This window comes from Leptonotus elevatus, chromosome 17, assembly GCF_054856555.1.
Source record: "Leptonotus elevatus isolate MCC_2025b chromosome 17, RoL_Lele_1.0, whole genome shotgun sequence".
Lineage (NCBI taxonomy): Eukaryota > Metazoa > Chordata > Actinopteri > Syngnathiformes > Syngnathidae > Leptonotus > Leptonotus elevatus.
Window position 1 is genome coordinate 3,765,626 of NC_141255.1, and position 13,724 is coordinate 3,779,349.

The window sequence follows — 13,724 nt, forward strand, 5'->3', positions numbered from 1 at the left end:
TTTACCTGGATTTAAAAGCATTTACACTTCGGGATGACTTCACTTTTGTTGGCAGCATATTCCATTTGTGTGCAGCATAACGGCTAAATGTTGCTTCACCGTGTTTACTTTAAACTCTGGGCTCCACGAACTGGACGTCTGCAGATCTGACAGAGAGAGCACTGCGTTTATATTCGTTCAGCATTTCTTTCATATATTATGTATGTATATTTATGATGATGATGATAATTTACATCCATCCACCATCCATTATTTAAACCTCAAGATAAAAAAAAAAGGCATAACTTCACGAAACATCGTGGTTTGTACTGACTGCGTGAGACATGCAGTTATCTCCCTGCTTGATGTTAGTCGTTGAAACTTATAAAACGGAATAAGATACTCAAAGTCATTTTATTAATACGAATGAAGCAAAAATTGCTCAAGTCGACGTGCCAAAAACGGAAGTTACGTAACAGAAACCGCGACATGCTGCGGCATTGGCGGACGTGACGTAGGGTTGCTTCAACACATGCTGCAGCCGCAAAATGCGTTAGCTAGCCCTTACTGAAATTTGAAGCACCTTCTGAAATACATCGTTGGATTATAGCGATTCTTGAATGTTTGTGTCGCCATCATTCTAAAAATGATATTAAAAGCGGTGGACGGGGATGAAACGACTGTTTTTCAAGAGGTTGCCGGTAAGAATTGAATGACTGAATGAGGCCAGAGGGAGATAGCCCGCTAAGCTACAGTTATAAGAGTTTGTTAGCATGCTTGTTAGCTATACGTTTGAAAACAGACAGTGAACATTCAGCTGTAGCCAAAGGAAAATAGCTGTCTTTATGGATGCGTGTCCTTGTATATATTTTAACGCCAGTAGTGCTAATTTAGCCAAATATTGTGACTGTTGCATAACAGCAGCCCAGTAGCTGCAGTGATTTTTATATGTGACATGTATTATGTTATTATGTAGGTACTATGTTAATAAGTTATCTTGCTTTTGCTTCCCCCTGTTAGCCTCTGTGCAGGTTCAGGTGGAGCCAGTGGGCCGCTGGTTCGAAGCCTATGTGAGGAGGAGAAACAGGAATGTTTCGACCTCCTTTCAGGAGTTAGAAGAGGAGTCGTCGTCCTCTGAGGAGTCTGATGATGAGGACTTTAAGTTGGAAGAGCATCCGATGCTCCGAACGCTCGATCCAAAGGACTGGAAGGCACGTAAAAGAAAAGAAAAAAGTTGAATACTGCTAACTGGCTTCAGTCAGTCCTGATTGATGGATACTCAGTACAACTATTAGAAATAATTTCACATCGTATGCCAGCATTCATACTTAAAAATGCATTTCATACAGATACAAGCGCTTAGTACTTTTCCATTCATGTACTTGCACATTTGTCTGCTTATAATTTGCTTAAGTGTTCTGTTACTTCTTGTTAGAATCAAGATCACTATGCCGTCCTCGGTCTGCCACACTTGAGATACAAAGCCACTCAGAAACAGATCAAAGCTGCCCGTAAGTATGCTTCCTGTTCTCAGGTGTGCCCTTTTTTACACTGCATGGTGCCTACGGCTGCGTGGTGGTGGTGATCTCTGCCATCAATCTGTCAACACACGGGATTATTATTATTCACTTTCATCGCTTTTATTTGTTAGCATGTCTCACTAATGCGTTGGATGCAGCATGGTTATTCTCACATTATTGTAAAAGGTTCCTTGGGTCACATTCGTGATTGTTTCTCAACAGACAAAGCCATCGTGTTGAAGCACCACCCTGACAAAAGGAAAGCTGCAGGAGAGCAGATTTCAGAAGGCGACAATGACTATTTCACGTGTATAACTAAAGGTGCATTGCGTCGTAAGTAGTTTTTATTGATCTGGGGCTCTCTACTTATGTCCCTCTATTGTCGATTTTGACCAACAGCTATAGAAGCTCTGTCAGATCCTGTGAAAAGACGAGCCTTTGACAGTGTCGATCCCACATTTGACAACGGTGTACCTTCCAAGAGCGAAGGCAAAGAAAACTTCTTCCAGGTGTTTCCTGCCGTTTTTGAGAGGAATTCCCGATGGTCGATCAAAAAGCATGTGCCCAACCTTGGAACCATGAAGTCTTCTTTCGAAGAAGTGGATAACTTCTACTCATTTTGGTATGTGGTATCAATGTCATCGTTTTTTGTTTTGTGTCAGGAGTACCGGCCCACAATGTGTTCAGTGGTACTTGTCAAATTTGTTTTTTTATTTAAGATTCCAGGTACCACCATTTGAACTTATTTCTGTTGTTGCAGGTACAATTTTGATTCATGGAGGGAATTCTCATACTTGGATGAAGAGGAGAAGGAAAAGGCTGAGTGGTAGAACTTCTTAGCACTTAAAAACCAATTCTTTGGCCTGTATGTCACCCCATCAGTGTCTGACTAGCCATTCATATTTTTCCCCTGTAGTCGAGATGAAAGGAGATGGATCGAAAAGCAGAATCGAGCTTCCAGAGCTCAGAGGAAGAAGGAGGAGATGATTAGAATGCGAACACTAGTTGGTACAGAGACCGCAGATGTGAAAAAAAACGCATGCGGTTGAGGAATCCTTAACATATGTTCCATTTGTCCCAATATAGATACCGCGTACAGTTGTGATCCTAGGATAAAGAAGTTCAAAGAAGAAGAAAAAGCCAGGAAAGAATCTGAGAAGAAGGCAAAAGTTGAAGCCAAGAAGAAAGAGCATGAAGAAAAGGAGCGAGTACGTCCCAATGTGCAGAGTTCGAGCAACATTTCAGTTTGCTTTTGAAACTCCCGATATCATGTGCGGCATTATCGTTTTGTTTGTAGGCCCGACAAGCTGAGCTGGAGACGGCTCGTTTGGCTAAAGAGAAAGAAGACGAAGAAGCCAAGCAAGCGGCTCAGGTAGCCAAAAAAGAAAAGGAGATCCAGAAGAAAGCCATAAAGAAGGAGAGGCAGAAGCTCAGGACAAACTGCAAGGTTTGAATGAATTGCATTATTTGCTTGAGATCTGTCGGGTCTAATAACAGGTCGATTTCACATGCCGCAGACCTGGAATTACTTTGCTGACGGTGAGACCGAAAACGTGAAGATGATGGAGGAGGTGGAGAAGCTCTGTGATAGGCTAGAACTCACAAGGTAAAATAAACCAGATTGTTTTTCATGACAATGGTAACCAATGTGCTATTAAATTTTTTACCTGTAAATGTCTGAAGTGTTTTCACACTGCACTTATTTTTCATGGAGGCACCCACTGGCTCTGTGTATTATCATCTTTGTGCCTACGCTTCCTTTTATGAAAACAGGCCAAATAAGAATCATACCATACTGTCATGGAAACCTTTTTGAGATTTAGTTTCATCTAACAGAAGTCCTTGTGTCCATTTCTAGCCTGCAGTCCCTCAACGAAATACTGGCCTCTGCTTCAAAGGAGGACAGCAAAGTCGCAGTAGAGAAGCAGGTATATATATAAAAAAAAAAAAAACCTCAATGTTTCACACCAGCTGAGCAACTGAACTTTTTGAAAAAACATTGCTATTATTTTAAACACATCTGTACCTATGTGCCTTTCTTCTCAGGTGCAGGAAGTTAACCTGCAGCTCCAGAAGGAGAGGGAGGCCGAGGTCCAGGCAATGCAGTCCTCTCGGAGCGCGGAGCAGGCCAGTGGAGGAGGAGGAGGAGGGGGCGGCGGGAAAGGCTGGAATGAGGAAGACCTTCAGCTGCTCATCAAGGCCGTCAACCTCTTTCCTGCTGGAACCAACGCCAGGTAATTTCTCAGCCTAGTATTCACTCCTAAACTGCTATCATCTTAATTTGAAACGGCATGTGTTCAGGTTTTACTCTATTCATTTACCAAAATATCTATTCTAAAATTGAAAAAAATAATAATAATCTTACAGTGTCTCTTTTGTATTTGATTATCAAATATTGAGGGGGTAATCAATTATTTTTCTATGTGCATAACATGTGTGTCTAAAATGTTTATATTTGGGGGTTTTTTTCAGATGGGAAGTTATTGCCAACTATATGAATTTACACTCAACTAGTGGCATGAAGAGGACAGCCAAAGACGTCATCAACAAAGCAAAGAATTTACAGCGGCTTGGTAAATATTTACGCACTTGAATTTGGTATTCGGTAAGCCTGACATTATTTAACCTTTGGTGCACTTAAAGAAATACTTGACTCATTGAGCCATTTCTAGCAGTAAAAAGTTAACATTTTGTCCAGAATTAATTTGATTACCAATACTTTAGTATTTTTTTTTATGTACAATAGCTTTAAAACTAATTGTTCCACTTGCCGTCGACTGGAGATGACATCACCTGTGCTGAGGAAGTAGATAACGACCAATCATGGCTCACCTGTTTTCTGGGTTTGGTCAGCAAATTGAGCCATGATTGGTCGTTACACATACTTCCTCAGCACAGGTGATGTCATCTACAGTCGACAGCAAGTGGAACAATTACGTTTTAAAGGTATTAATTGTTCATGAAAAATAATGAAGTTATCACATTAATTATACAAATTATTATCTCTTTACTGTTGAAAATGGCCCAATGAGTCAAGTCCGGCCCTTTAAACTTTAGTTCGGTTATATAGACCATTAATGCTAAAAAGATCCACATTCAACTTTAAACAAAGCTATGCCAATGCAATCCCAAAACGAAAGATTGGTTTGACTTACCTTTTTAGATGACTTGTTTCTGTGCCAATTTCTTCACATTTTCCGCATTTATGTATGTGCACAACTTTGTCAAATCAAAATGCTTAATAATCACAAAACAAAAACTCTTGTCATAAATAATACAAAAATAGCCCGCAAGTTTTTCATCAAACTTTTTCTTCTATCCCGCGCACCTTTTCCAATCAACTGGACTGCCTACTGGCTTCAACGCATTCAAAATTTTGGCCACTAGGTGGCACAATTGCTCATTTTAAATTCAAGCAAACTATTGGCTTCCCATCTCTATCGGTTGCTTTTTCTTCCTCCATTGAGTTGCTGTTGTCTCTTCAGATCCACTACAGAAAGATGACATCAACAGAAAAGCCTTTGAGAAATTCAAGAAGGAACATAATTCTGTGCCACCCACCGTTGACAACGCCGTGCCATCAGAGAGGTTTGAAGGTGAGTGCGTTGTGTGTAAAGTGGAACCGCCCAAGTTAAACACAATAAGTGGCCTCGGAATCGTTTGCCTTTCAAAAGCCAAAGTTCCCTCCAAAAAGCTTTGTTAAGCATAAAAGCAGCGTTTCCATTTCATTATTGGTTTTAACTGTATATTCTGTGGAATTCAGATGAGATTCCACTGGTTTTAGTCTCGATTGTGTTAACCACCAGGCGGTGATGGAATCGCAGCCCCCTGGACTACAGAGGAACAGAAACTTCTAGAGCAAGCCCTCAAGACATATCCCGTCAGCACACCTGAACGGTGGGACAAGATAGCCGCTTCCGTCCCCGGACGAAACAAGAAAGACTGTATGAAGAGGTACAAGGTGAGATGAAGTGACGGCCGACACTGTAATTACAACAAAGTGGTCGTGCATGTGCTCCGATGGTTTTGTTGTACATTGAATATGACATTTTGCATTTCTCTGGTAGGAACTGGTGGAGATGGTTAAAGCCAAGAAAGCTGCACAAGAGCAATTGGCAAACAAGAGTAAAAAATGACAACACAACGACAGTAGTATCATCATCATCATCATCATTATTATTATTATTACAATAGTATTGTGTTGGGCTTTGTTTTATACGAAAACAATTAAAAGGACATTGAAAAAAACTATTTAAATACTGTGATGCCTTTTTTTATACATTTGAATGTGACTCTGCTTAGTTCCTTAACCAGAACATTCCACTGCGGATCTGGCCGTAGTCAGGGAGCTGTTCAATTGGACCTGAAAAAAGGTGAATTGGATTTAACAGCCAAAAACACATTCTCACTACGAGTGATTGCAAATGTCGCGCCCTCACTCCAATTTTGAATTTTCATAATAGTACTCCATATATATATATTTTCAAAGCTCGCGGTAAATAAGCAACATACCGACAGCTGCGATGGCAGGAGCTTTGTCGAAGATGTATTTGGTGCACACGTCCTTGATGGTGGCGGCGTCGATGGCCTATTGAATGAGACGTGATCATCACAAAAAATGTGCCACTATGGCTGTCGGTGTTACAGGGAATATCAAATGTGTGGAATTGATTTTGACACCATCCACTCACATCAATTCGGGTCTCAAGCTCATGCAGAGGAATCCTGCGACTGTAGCACAACATTTGCCTGCCAATGTCCTCGCAGATCGGCGTGGATCCTAAGAAGTGGAATCAACAAAATAAGGCTCAGGATGTCTTGGGATTCTAACCAGAAGCCGCATTACCATCGAGATGCAGCAACATGTTTGTCTTGAGAAGATTCTTCGCCCGTGCCACCTCGCCTTCAGTTACGTTGGTACAAAGTGACATCCTGATGAGAGGATTACAGAAAAAAAAAAGTGTCACATAACGATACTGGCATGTCGTTTTGCTCGACTCTCACGGGCAATCTCACCATTCTTTCTGCATGAAGTGCATCATGTCATTGATGGTGCCTGGCTCACACACCATGTAGAGTCCCCACAAGCCTGTGTCAGTGTAGCAAGTATTGAAGGACTGGAAGCTGTGGCACAAGTTCCCCTGACACGCCATCTGGGCCAGCTTACTTGACAGATTCTGAGGGATGTCCAATGTACTGTTTTTGTCATTTTAAAACCATGATGCTTGAAAATTGTTTTTTTTTTTTAATCACAAGTCTCACAGTCAAAGACACAAAAATATGTTTTATACTTATGAGTGCTTCTTCATTCCTCCCAGATTTGAAACATCAAAATTGTTGAGAGTAAATGTTTCAGGAAAAAATACTTACAACTCCTCCGCCAAATGAGCGGTCCCAGTTCCCAATGAGTGTGTTGGCCACCATAAGGGGGATGGTGTCGGGGTGAGACCATCCAACAGCCTCCACAGCGATGGCAATGTGAGCTAGCGGCATCTTATCGTCACGCACGCGGATCTGAAAGGTCACAGTTCATTGAGTCTGAGCAATAAGTATCGTATTGAAGTTTTACAATGAGGTCTTAAATGACAGCGATTACCTCACTTCCTGTGAAGGGGCAGGCAGGCGGTGCCGGGGCATCGCTGTCATACCTGCCAAGAAGCTTTCCAAAGTGATACTTTGCCAGGTCAATGAGCTCATTGTGGGAAACTCCTATTTGAGCATCCAAAGAACACAAATCAATCATGTTAATGTCACAAACTGATATTTTACTGATTATTCGTCGACTCTATCTTCAAAATGGACAACTGACTAGAGTTGATTGGATTCATTTATTAACTCATTCACTGCCATTGACGGCTATAGACGTAAAAAATTCATTTGAACTACTTCTATTAGTTTACATTTTTTTTCCACTTTTGCTAACAAGAAAGAGTATGAAAACCTAGGGGCGGGGGAATATTGTAAATTTAGAACAGATATAAAATGTGTAATTAATCGTTAGTTAACTAGTGAAGTCATGTGATTAATTACAATTTAAAAATGTAATCGCCTGACGGGCCTAATTAAAAAAATAAAATAATAATAATCATAATTAATCGCATGATAATTTTATATCTGTTATAAATGTACAATAAAAAAATCTAGGTTTTCATAAAAATAAAAATAAAGTTAAACTAATAGAAATAGTTCACATGAATTTTTGACGTCTATAGTCGTCAATGGCAGTGAATGAGTTTATACACTGATCACATGAGCCAAGTAGTTCTCACCTCCAGCAGCAGCCAGTACTATTCTCGGACCTTTGTAGTGGGTGGTAATGTACTCAACCAGATCGCCTCTATTTATCGTCCTACAATGAAACAGTTGTGAAACTCATATGATGACAGCTAAGAAAGACTTTGTGTTTTGATACAATGTCAAAATTCTGTACTTTATATTCTCAGTTGGGCCCAGGATGGTCCTGCCCAGCGCTGTGGACTGGTACGCGGTAGCGTGGAGGTAATCGAAGACCACTTCCTGCAAATTGGTCTCCACTTCCTGCATCTCCCGGAGGATCACGCCACGTTCCCTCTCGATCTCCGCTTCACCTAACGTGCTGTTCTGTATGATGTCAGCCAGGATCTCCACAGCTTTTTCAAAAACATGCAATGAATGAAATAGTCTTTTTTTATTATTTGAATTGAGTTTCGGCACAGGACCCGTCATACCTCGTGGAAGATCCTTTGAGAAGGCCTTGGCATAGTACACAGTCTGCTCCCGGGATGTGTATGCATTTAGGTGTGCACCCATGTTTTCAATTTCTAACTCCAGGTCGAGCTGGGATCTCTTTCTGGTGCCCTGTCACAGAAAAGGGACAAGTATGCAATATAAAAAAAAATAACATCACAGGCCTTCATATTTCTATATTGGTTCGGGGTCAGTTGAATCAAGGTTCCACTGAATTTAGGGCGACTTTCTTACTTTAAATGCCATGTGCTCCAGAAAATGGGCTGTGCCGTTATTTCTTTCGTTCTCATAACGACTGCCAGCGTCAATCCACAGGCCAACCTGAAAGAAATGATGTTGTATTTTCAACAGCAGTCAACAGTTAAGTGAGTGCCAGGGTAACTTTAAAACTTACTGTACACGTGGACAGCCCAGAGTCTTCAGAAGCCACACGGAGTCCATTTTCCAAAGTGGTCACTTTAGTTTCAGGGACATTTAAAGCTACTTGATGCGCAGCCTGTGTAGTCAAGAGTCTGCGTGGTCCAGCAGTGAACTACGAAAACACAAGAGAATAGCATGACATTCATATTCTACGTGACTACGACAACATTATTGCAAATACTTGAGCCAAATATCATAATTTAAATGCGCTTGTGTTTATGAAACCACGCACGGACACGAACGTCAATTTAGCGAAATTAGTTGATACAACTCTCGAACATATTTCAGTACAACTACACGTCCGGTAACACATTGTCCTTACTCCGTTGAGATTATTTTTCCCCAGTAAAGATCTGCGAAGTAAACATTGCCCCGCGGACGCGAGGAGACGTAAGGAGACCGCCATATTGTTATGTCAGACAGAGCCAACGGAAACTAATATGTCACATCCGGTAAACGATTTTCTCCTTTCCTTGAGTGTTTTTGTTTCATGCTTTTCAACAAAATATTAAACGTAAATTCTGCGATATTTATTGCGTTGTTGGAAATTTGTGTCAGAATTAAAAGTAGTTTAAGCTCTCGTTTTAAATTGGAGGAAAAATAAAACACATTTATTTTGAAAGGGACTGACAGGAAAGCCGGCGAAAGTGATGCTGAAAGCGCAACGATCGCAGTTTATTTTGAAACGGTCTGACAGGAAAACGGACGGAAGTGAGGCTTTAGCATAGCGCCAATTTTCCTCAGATCGTACTGTCATGTCACGATAGTTTACATTAGTTTAGCGGCTAAACTACTCTGACATACAGTTGAATACTGATTCGCGTGTCTGCGTATTGGTTGTGAGCAACTATTTGCAGGTAATTAATTGGTTTATATTAATTAATTGATAGAAACAAATACCGAGTGTTGTGCTTTTGTTGTTTATGAATAGAAAGTGCCACCGCGTGGAGTTAACAGTTTTTTGCTTTCAGATATGGACGGCGATCTGGAAGATGGAGAGATTTCCGGCTCTGGTTCAGATTCTGAGATGAAAACCGCCACAGCAGCGGCACCAGCCCGACCCTTGCAACATGAAGCCTTTAGCGGCCATTCCTTCCAAAACAGAGTTAGCAGCTCTTTGCCACCTGCAGTTGCCTACAGAAACTCCGGTAAGACGGCGGAGTCCAGTGACAGCGACCCGGACTCGTCTGATGAGGAATGTGTCGCTTGGCGCCACAAACGTCAAAAAGTATCCAACATTCGCCAACCACCTGCAGCCGTTGCTCGGCCGGCACCGAACCGCGACGCATGCGCGCTGCGAGGCCGCAAAGTGAACAACATTTGGGGCTCCGTGGTACAAGAGCAGTGCCAGGATGCAATAGCTGCAGAACTGTGCGTTTTTGGCATGGAGGGTGAGGTTTGCATGTCTGACAGAAACGTGGAGACCTACAACTACGTCCTGGCTCATAAGATCATGGAGAAGGAGCGGCAGACGGAGAAACAGCAACAACATGAGGGAGAAGTGAAAATGCTGGATGACCAGCTGGATGATTACATGAAAGGTCAGGGGTCAGAAGAGAGAGCCGGCGGTGACATGAAGAGGAAAAGGCCAGTGAAAGAGAGACTGGGTCCTTTAGCTGAGATGGACATTAAAGGCCGCTATGAGATCACCGAAGATGACCCCGATGATAAAGTCGTGGATGAGATCGCGTACAGGCTGCAAGAGCCCAAAAAAGACCTGATCGAACGCGTCGTGAGAGTTGTCGGGACAAAAAAAGCCATAGAGCTGCTGGGTGAGACGGCCACACTGGAGGAAAATGGCGGCGTCTACACCATGGACGGCAGCAGGCGCCGCACGCCCGGCGGCGTGTACCTCAACCTTTTAAAGAGCATGCCCAGCGTCTCCCGGGCCCACATAAGAGAGATCTTCTTTGACGAGAGTCAGAAAGAACAGAAGAGCAAGAAGGCGGCCCAGAAGAGGAGGCGGCACTTGGTGGCGAAGAAGATGAAGCAGGCCATCGGCACGCTGAACTTGCAGGAGCACGACGATGTCTCCAGGGAGACTTTTGCCAGCGACACCAACGAGGCCTTGGAGTCGCTGGAAGAGGCCGCAAAGGAGGAAGAGGAGGGCCAGGAGGAAGAGCACGCCGTGGGTACGGAGGAGACGCCGGTGGTGTACAGCTCAGGAGACTTGGAGGTCTTTTGAGAGTTGCCTGACAAAATCTATTTACCAAAGCATCGATCCGTCCTGTCGGAAATAGTCGCATCCATGGTTTAGACGGCGAATCACTGTACAACTAATATCGACTGATATATTAAAGCGTACTTTTTTTTTTTCTTTTTTTTTTTTTAGCTACACAAATGTTAGCTTTGATCTTGATTACTATTAGCACATTGACACTCTAGGACATCCAAAGGTTTTGTTGATATCTTTGGGACCTGATTGGTTTAATTTGAAATGATGTCTGGAAGTTGCGTAACATTGTTGAAAGTAAATCATCATGGGGGCATATCCATAATGTAAAGGCGGGAAAAAAGGACAATTGTAATGTTTGCCCTCACGAATGGCATTAGCAGCACTCCTCTGCAATTTACATGACAGTACTTAAATATGTTCGCCATTGTATAAAAATAAAGCAAATAAAATCCATGCTCATTTATTTTTCACAAGCAGCTTTCAAGTGTATTCTAAATGTATTTATTTTGGTTTTGCTGTATGGAATTATACTTATTACACTATACTTGGCGACCTTTAAAAAACATTTTGCACTTGGCAAACAAAATCAAATACTAAAACTAATAACTAAAAGCATTTTTTGGGGGGGGAGGGAAAGGCTAACAAACCCGATATAAAAACTCAAACTGAACAACAAAACAAAAACAGCTATAATGAAAATCAAATATAAAAAAATATATATAAATCTACCTGCTTTTAATGCTTTCTGGCACAGTTAGTCAAATAACAGGCAAATTGTACTTGCTTCAAGCTGTTTGTCAATTTAATTTTTATTGTCAAAACTCAAAATGTTCAAGTCATGTGTTTATCTGATGAAAGTGTGCTTGCCTAATGTAAACATAGAATATGAAACATCATAGACAGGCTAAGGAAAATTAGCACCAGATCCATAACATATTTCCGATCTCGACACTGATCAACAAATTGTTTTTTGGTTACCTTCCTACTCTATTGACAACAGCAACAAAATGAAAGGACAGAAAGAAGAAAAAAAACGCATCAAATGCCAGAAAATTGAGAAAATATGACTTCATTAAAGGGATACTTGACAAATTTTCAACAGTAAGAAGATAACATCTTGTCTATAACTAATGTGAGCAATTCATTATTTTTATGAATTAATACCTTTAAAAACGATTTTTTCCAATTGCTGTTGACCAAAGATGACATCACAAACAGGTAACGACCAATTATGGCTCAGTTTGCTGACCAATCCCAAAAAACAGGTGAACCGTGATTGGTCGTTACTTATCTCCTCAGCACAGGTGATGATGTCATCTTCAGTCGACAGCAAGTGGGATTTTTTTTTTTTTTTTACTCATTCACTGCCATAAATTCATTTTAACTATTTTTATTAGTTTAACATTTTTTCCCCACTTTTGTTAACAAGAGTATGAAAACCTGGAATTTTTTTTATTGGACAACTAGAACAGATATAAAATTTGTGATTAATCGTGAGTTAACTAGTCATGCGATTAAATAAGATTACAAATTTTAATTGCAATTAATCATATGACTTCACTACTTAACTTATGAGTATGTACATTCAAATTTCCTAGTCCTCACTCATTTAAATAAAAAAAATCATTACACTCGTAAAACTATGCTGCACTAGTTAGTATTAGCACTGTGGCTTTACCAGTAATGTTTTAACCAATACTAGTGCCACTTTTGGTATACTATTAGTACATAATTAAACCTTACTAGTAAACCATTGTGCTGTACAATTAATCTTGCTATTATGCTCAATCGTCTATTTGAGCATTTATGTAAAGCTGAAAGTTAATACCCTCTTTGTCCTCACTTGTTGGACAACTTGGGCAAACAAAGTAGGGACAACAATAATTTTAGGAGTGAGGCAAAACCCACTAGTTGACAACTGCATGCCACTACGGGTGCCATTAGACAATCGAAATAAATGACAATAGTAAGCATCTGTCCAGTTGTCAACGAGTGCACCATTTTGCCTCACTCAAAACACGTATGTCCTTACTAGTTGGTTGGTTTGGTTTATCGAACATATAAATGCAATACAAAATATGAAATAAAAGTGAAAGAAAGAAAATCAAAGTTAAGAAGGAAAATAATTATTAATAGTCCGAATTGACATGTTCAAAGGGAGTAGGAAGAAGTACAATAACTTATCTATATCCTACCCCTTATAACATATGATAATGTACAAGTGATTATGTTTAATAAAATATCATTAAGATAGAAAAGAAAGCAAATGAATAATGAAAAATAAACAGAACATGCCATTTTCTTGAATGCACATATATTAGTGTAAGTTATAAACCCTTATCCATTGCATACGCAAAAAAACAAAAAAAACAATGATAAAATATAGCCCTACATATACAATTAATCACAATATGATAAATTTCCCAAAATTAATTGATTACATACATGAGCACATAGAGCATGCTTATACCTATACATACATAATATGCATGTTCATGCATATACTCATAGATTCATTCATATATTTACTGTATACTTGATTTATACATTTTGTAGCACTATATTTGTAAACGTCATTCACAGTTTTTCAATTCAGTTTCATAATTGTTCCACAAATTAACCCCTAACAGAAACACACATTTTGCTTTATGTTTGTTCTTATTGATTTATTTTTTTAAAGTCACTTGTGCCTTAACTCATTAGCGGCAGCCCTCTTTGATTTCAAACAACTTCTGAATTTGTTTGTTGAAGTTGGTTATTGTATACTTTATACATTATTTGTACTGTTTTAAGTTCGATTAGGTCATAAAATTTAATAACAAAGTTGAAAAGGGAGAAATGATTACGCTAATACTGCAACATAATCGCAGAGCTGGCACGGAGCTCGACTAAATGCTCGAACG

At 40.2% G+C, this 13,724-nt stretch overlaps 3 protein-coding genes across 3 annotated transcripts; 2 read left to right on the plus strand and 1 right to left on the minus strand.

The window, feature by feature from the left end:
• Window positions 1-476: 476 nt before the first annotated feature.
• Window positions 477-5,746, plus strand: dnajc2 (DnaJ (Hsp40) homolog, subfamily C, member 2). The gene is made up of 16 exons (XM_086060083.1): window positions 477-680; window positions 1,000-1,190; window positions 1,415-1,490; window positions 1,722-1,820; window positions 1,899-2,121; window positions 2,260-2,325; window positions 2,416-2,507; window positions 2,586-2,707; window positions 2,797-2,946; window positions 3,017-3,105; window positions 3,358-3,427; window positions 3,546-3,733; window positions 3,972-4,072; window positions 4,985-5,095; window positions 5,306-5,460; window positions 5,567-5,746. The coding sequence occupies exons 1-16, from the start codon at window positions 626-628 to the stop codon at window positions 5,633-5,635; spliced, it is 1,857 nt and encodes a 618-aa protein (XP_085916209.1). The 5' UTR covers window positions 477-625; the 3' UTR covers window positions 5,636-5,746.
• On the minus strand, window positions 5,650-9,073 carry pmpcb (peptidase, mitochondrial processing subunit beta). Its single transcript, XM_086060084.1, has 13 exons — window positions 8,968-9,073; window positions 8,620-8,757; window positions 8,460-8,546; window positions 8,207-8,336; window positions 7,930-8,128; window positions 7,769-7,848; window positions 7,096-7,208; window positions 6,870-7,013; window positions 6,516-6,676; window positions 6,346-6,431; window positions 6,191-6,279; window positions 6,012-6,087; window positions 5,650-5,862 (listed from the first exon to the last, which is right to left on the minus strand). Exons 1-13 carry the CDS (start codon window positions 9,049-9,051, stop codon window positions 5,798-5,800), a joined length of 1,452 nt encoding a protein of 483 aa, XP_085916210.1. The 5' UTR covers window positions 9,052-9,073; the 3' UTR covers window positions 5,650-5,797.
• Window positions 9,074-9,329: 256 nt separating this feature from the next.
• Window positions 9,330-11,274, plus strand: phax (phosphorylated adaptor for RNA export). The gene is made up of 2 exons (XM_086059689.1): window positions 9,330-9,502; window positions 9,617-11,274. The coding sequence occupies exon 2, from the start codon at window positions 9,619-9,621 to the stop codon at window positions 10,828-10,830; it is 1,212 nt and encodes a 403-aa protein (XP_085915815.1). The 5' UTR covers window positions 9,330-9,502; window positions 9,617-9,618; the 3' UTR covers window positions 10,831-11,274.
• The last annotated feature ends 2,450 nt before the right edge of the window (window positions 11,275-13,724 follow it).

Bases quoted from the DNA above. Each gene is read 5' to 3' on its own strand.
- pmpcb (XM_086060084.1), bottom strand. From the start codon at position 9,051: ATGGCGGTCTCCTTACGTCTCCTCGCGTCCGCGGGGCAATGTTTACTT. The intron at 7,849-7,929 runs GTACAGAATTTT...GTTTCATTGTAG, and splicing joins GGCCCAACTGAGAATATAAA to GACGATAAATAGAGGCGATC. The intron at 6,677-6,869 runs GTAAGTATTTTT...GACATCCCTCAG, and splicing joins GCTCATTTGGCGGAGGAGTT to AATCTGTCAAGTAAGCTGGC.
- phax (XM_086059689.1), top strand. From the start codon at position 9,619: ATGGACGGCGATCTGGAAGATGGAGAGATTTCCGGCTCTGGTTCAGAT.
- dnajc2 (XM_086060083.1), top strand. From the start codon at position 626: ATGATATTAAAAGCGGTGGACGGGGATGAAACGACTGTTTTTCAAGAG. The intron at 4,073-4,984 runs GTAAATATTTAC...TTGTCTCTTCAG, and splicing joins AAAGAATTTACAGCGGCTTG to ATCCACTACAGAAAGATGAC. The intron at 5,461-5,566 runs GTGAGATGAAGT...TTTCTCTGGTAG, and splicing joins ACTGTATGAAGAGGTACAAG to GAACTGGTGGAGATGGTTAA.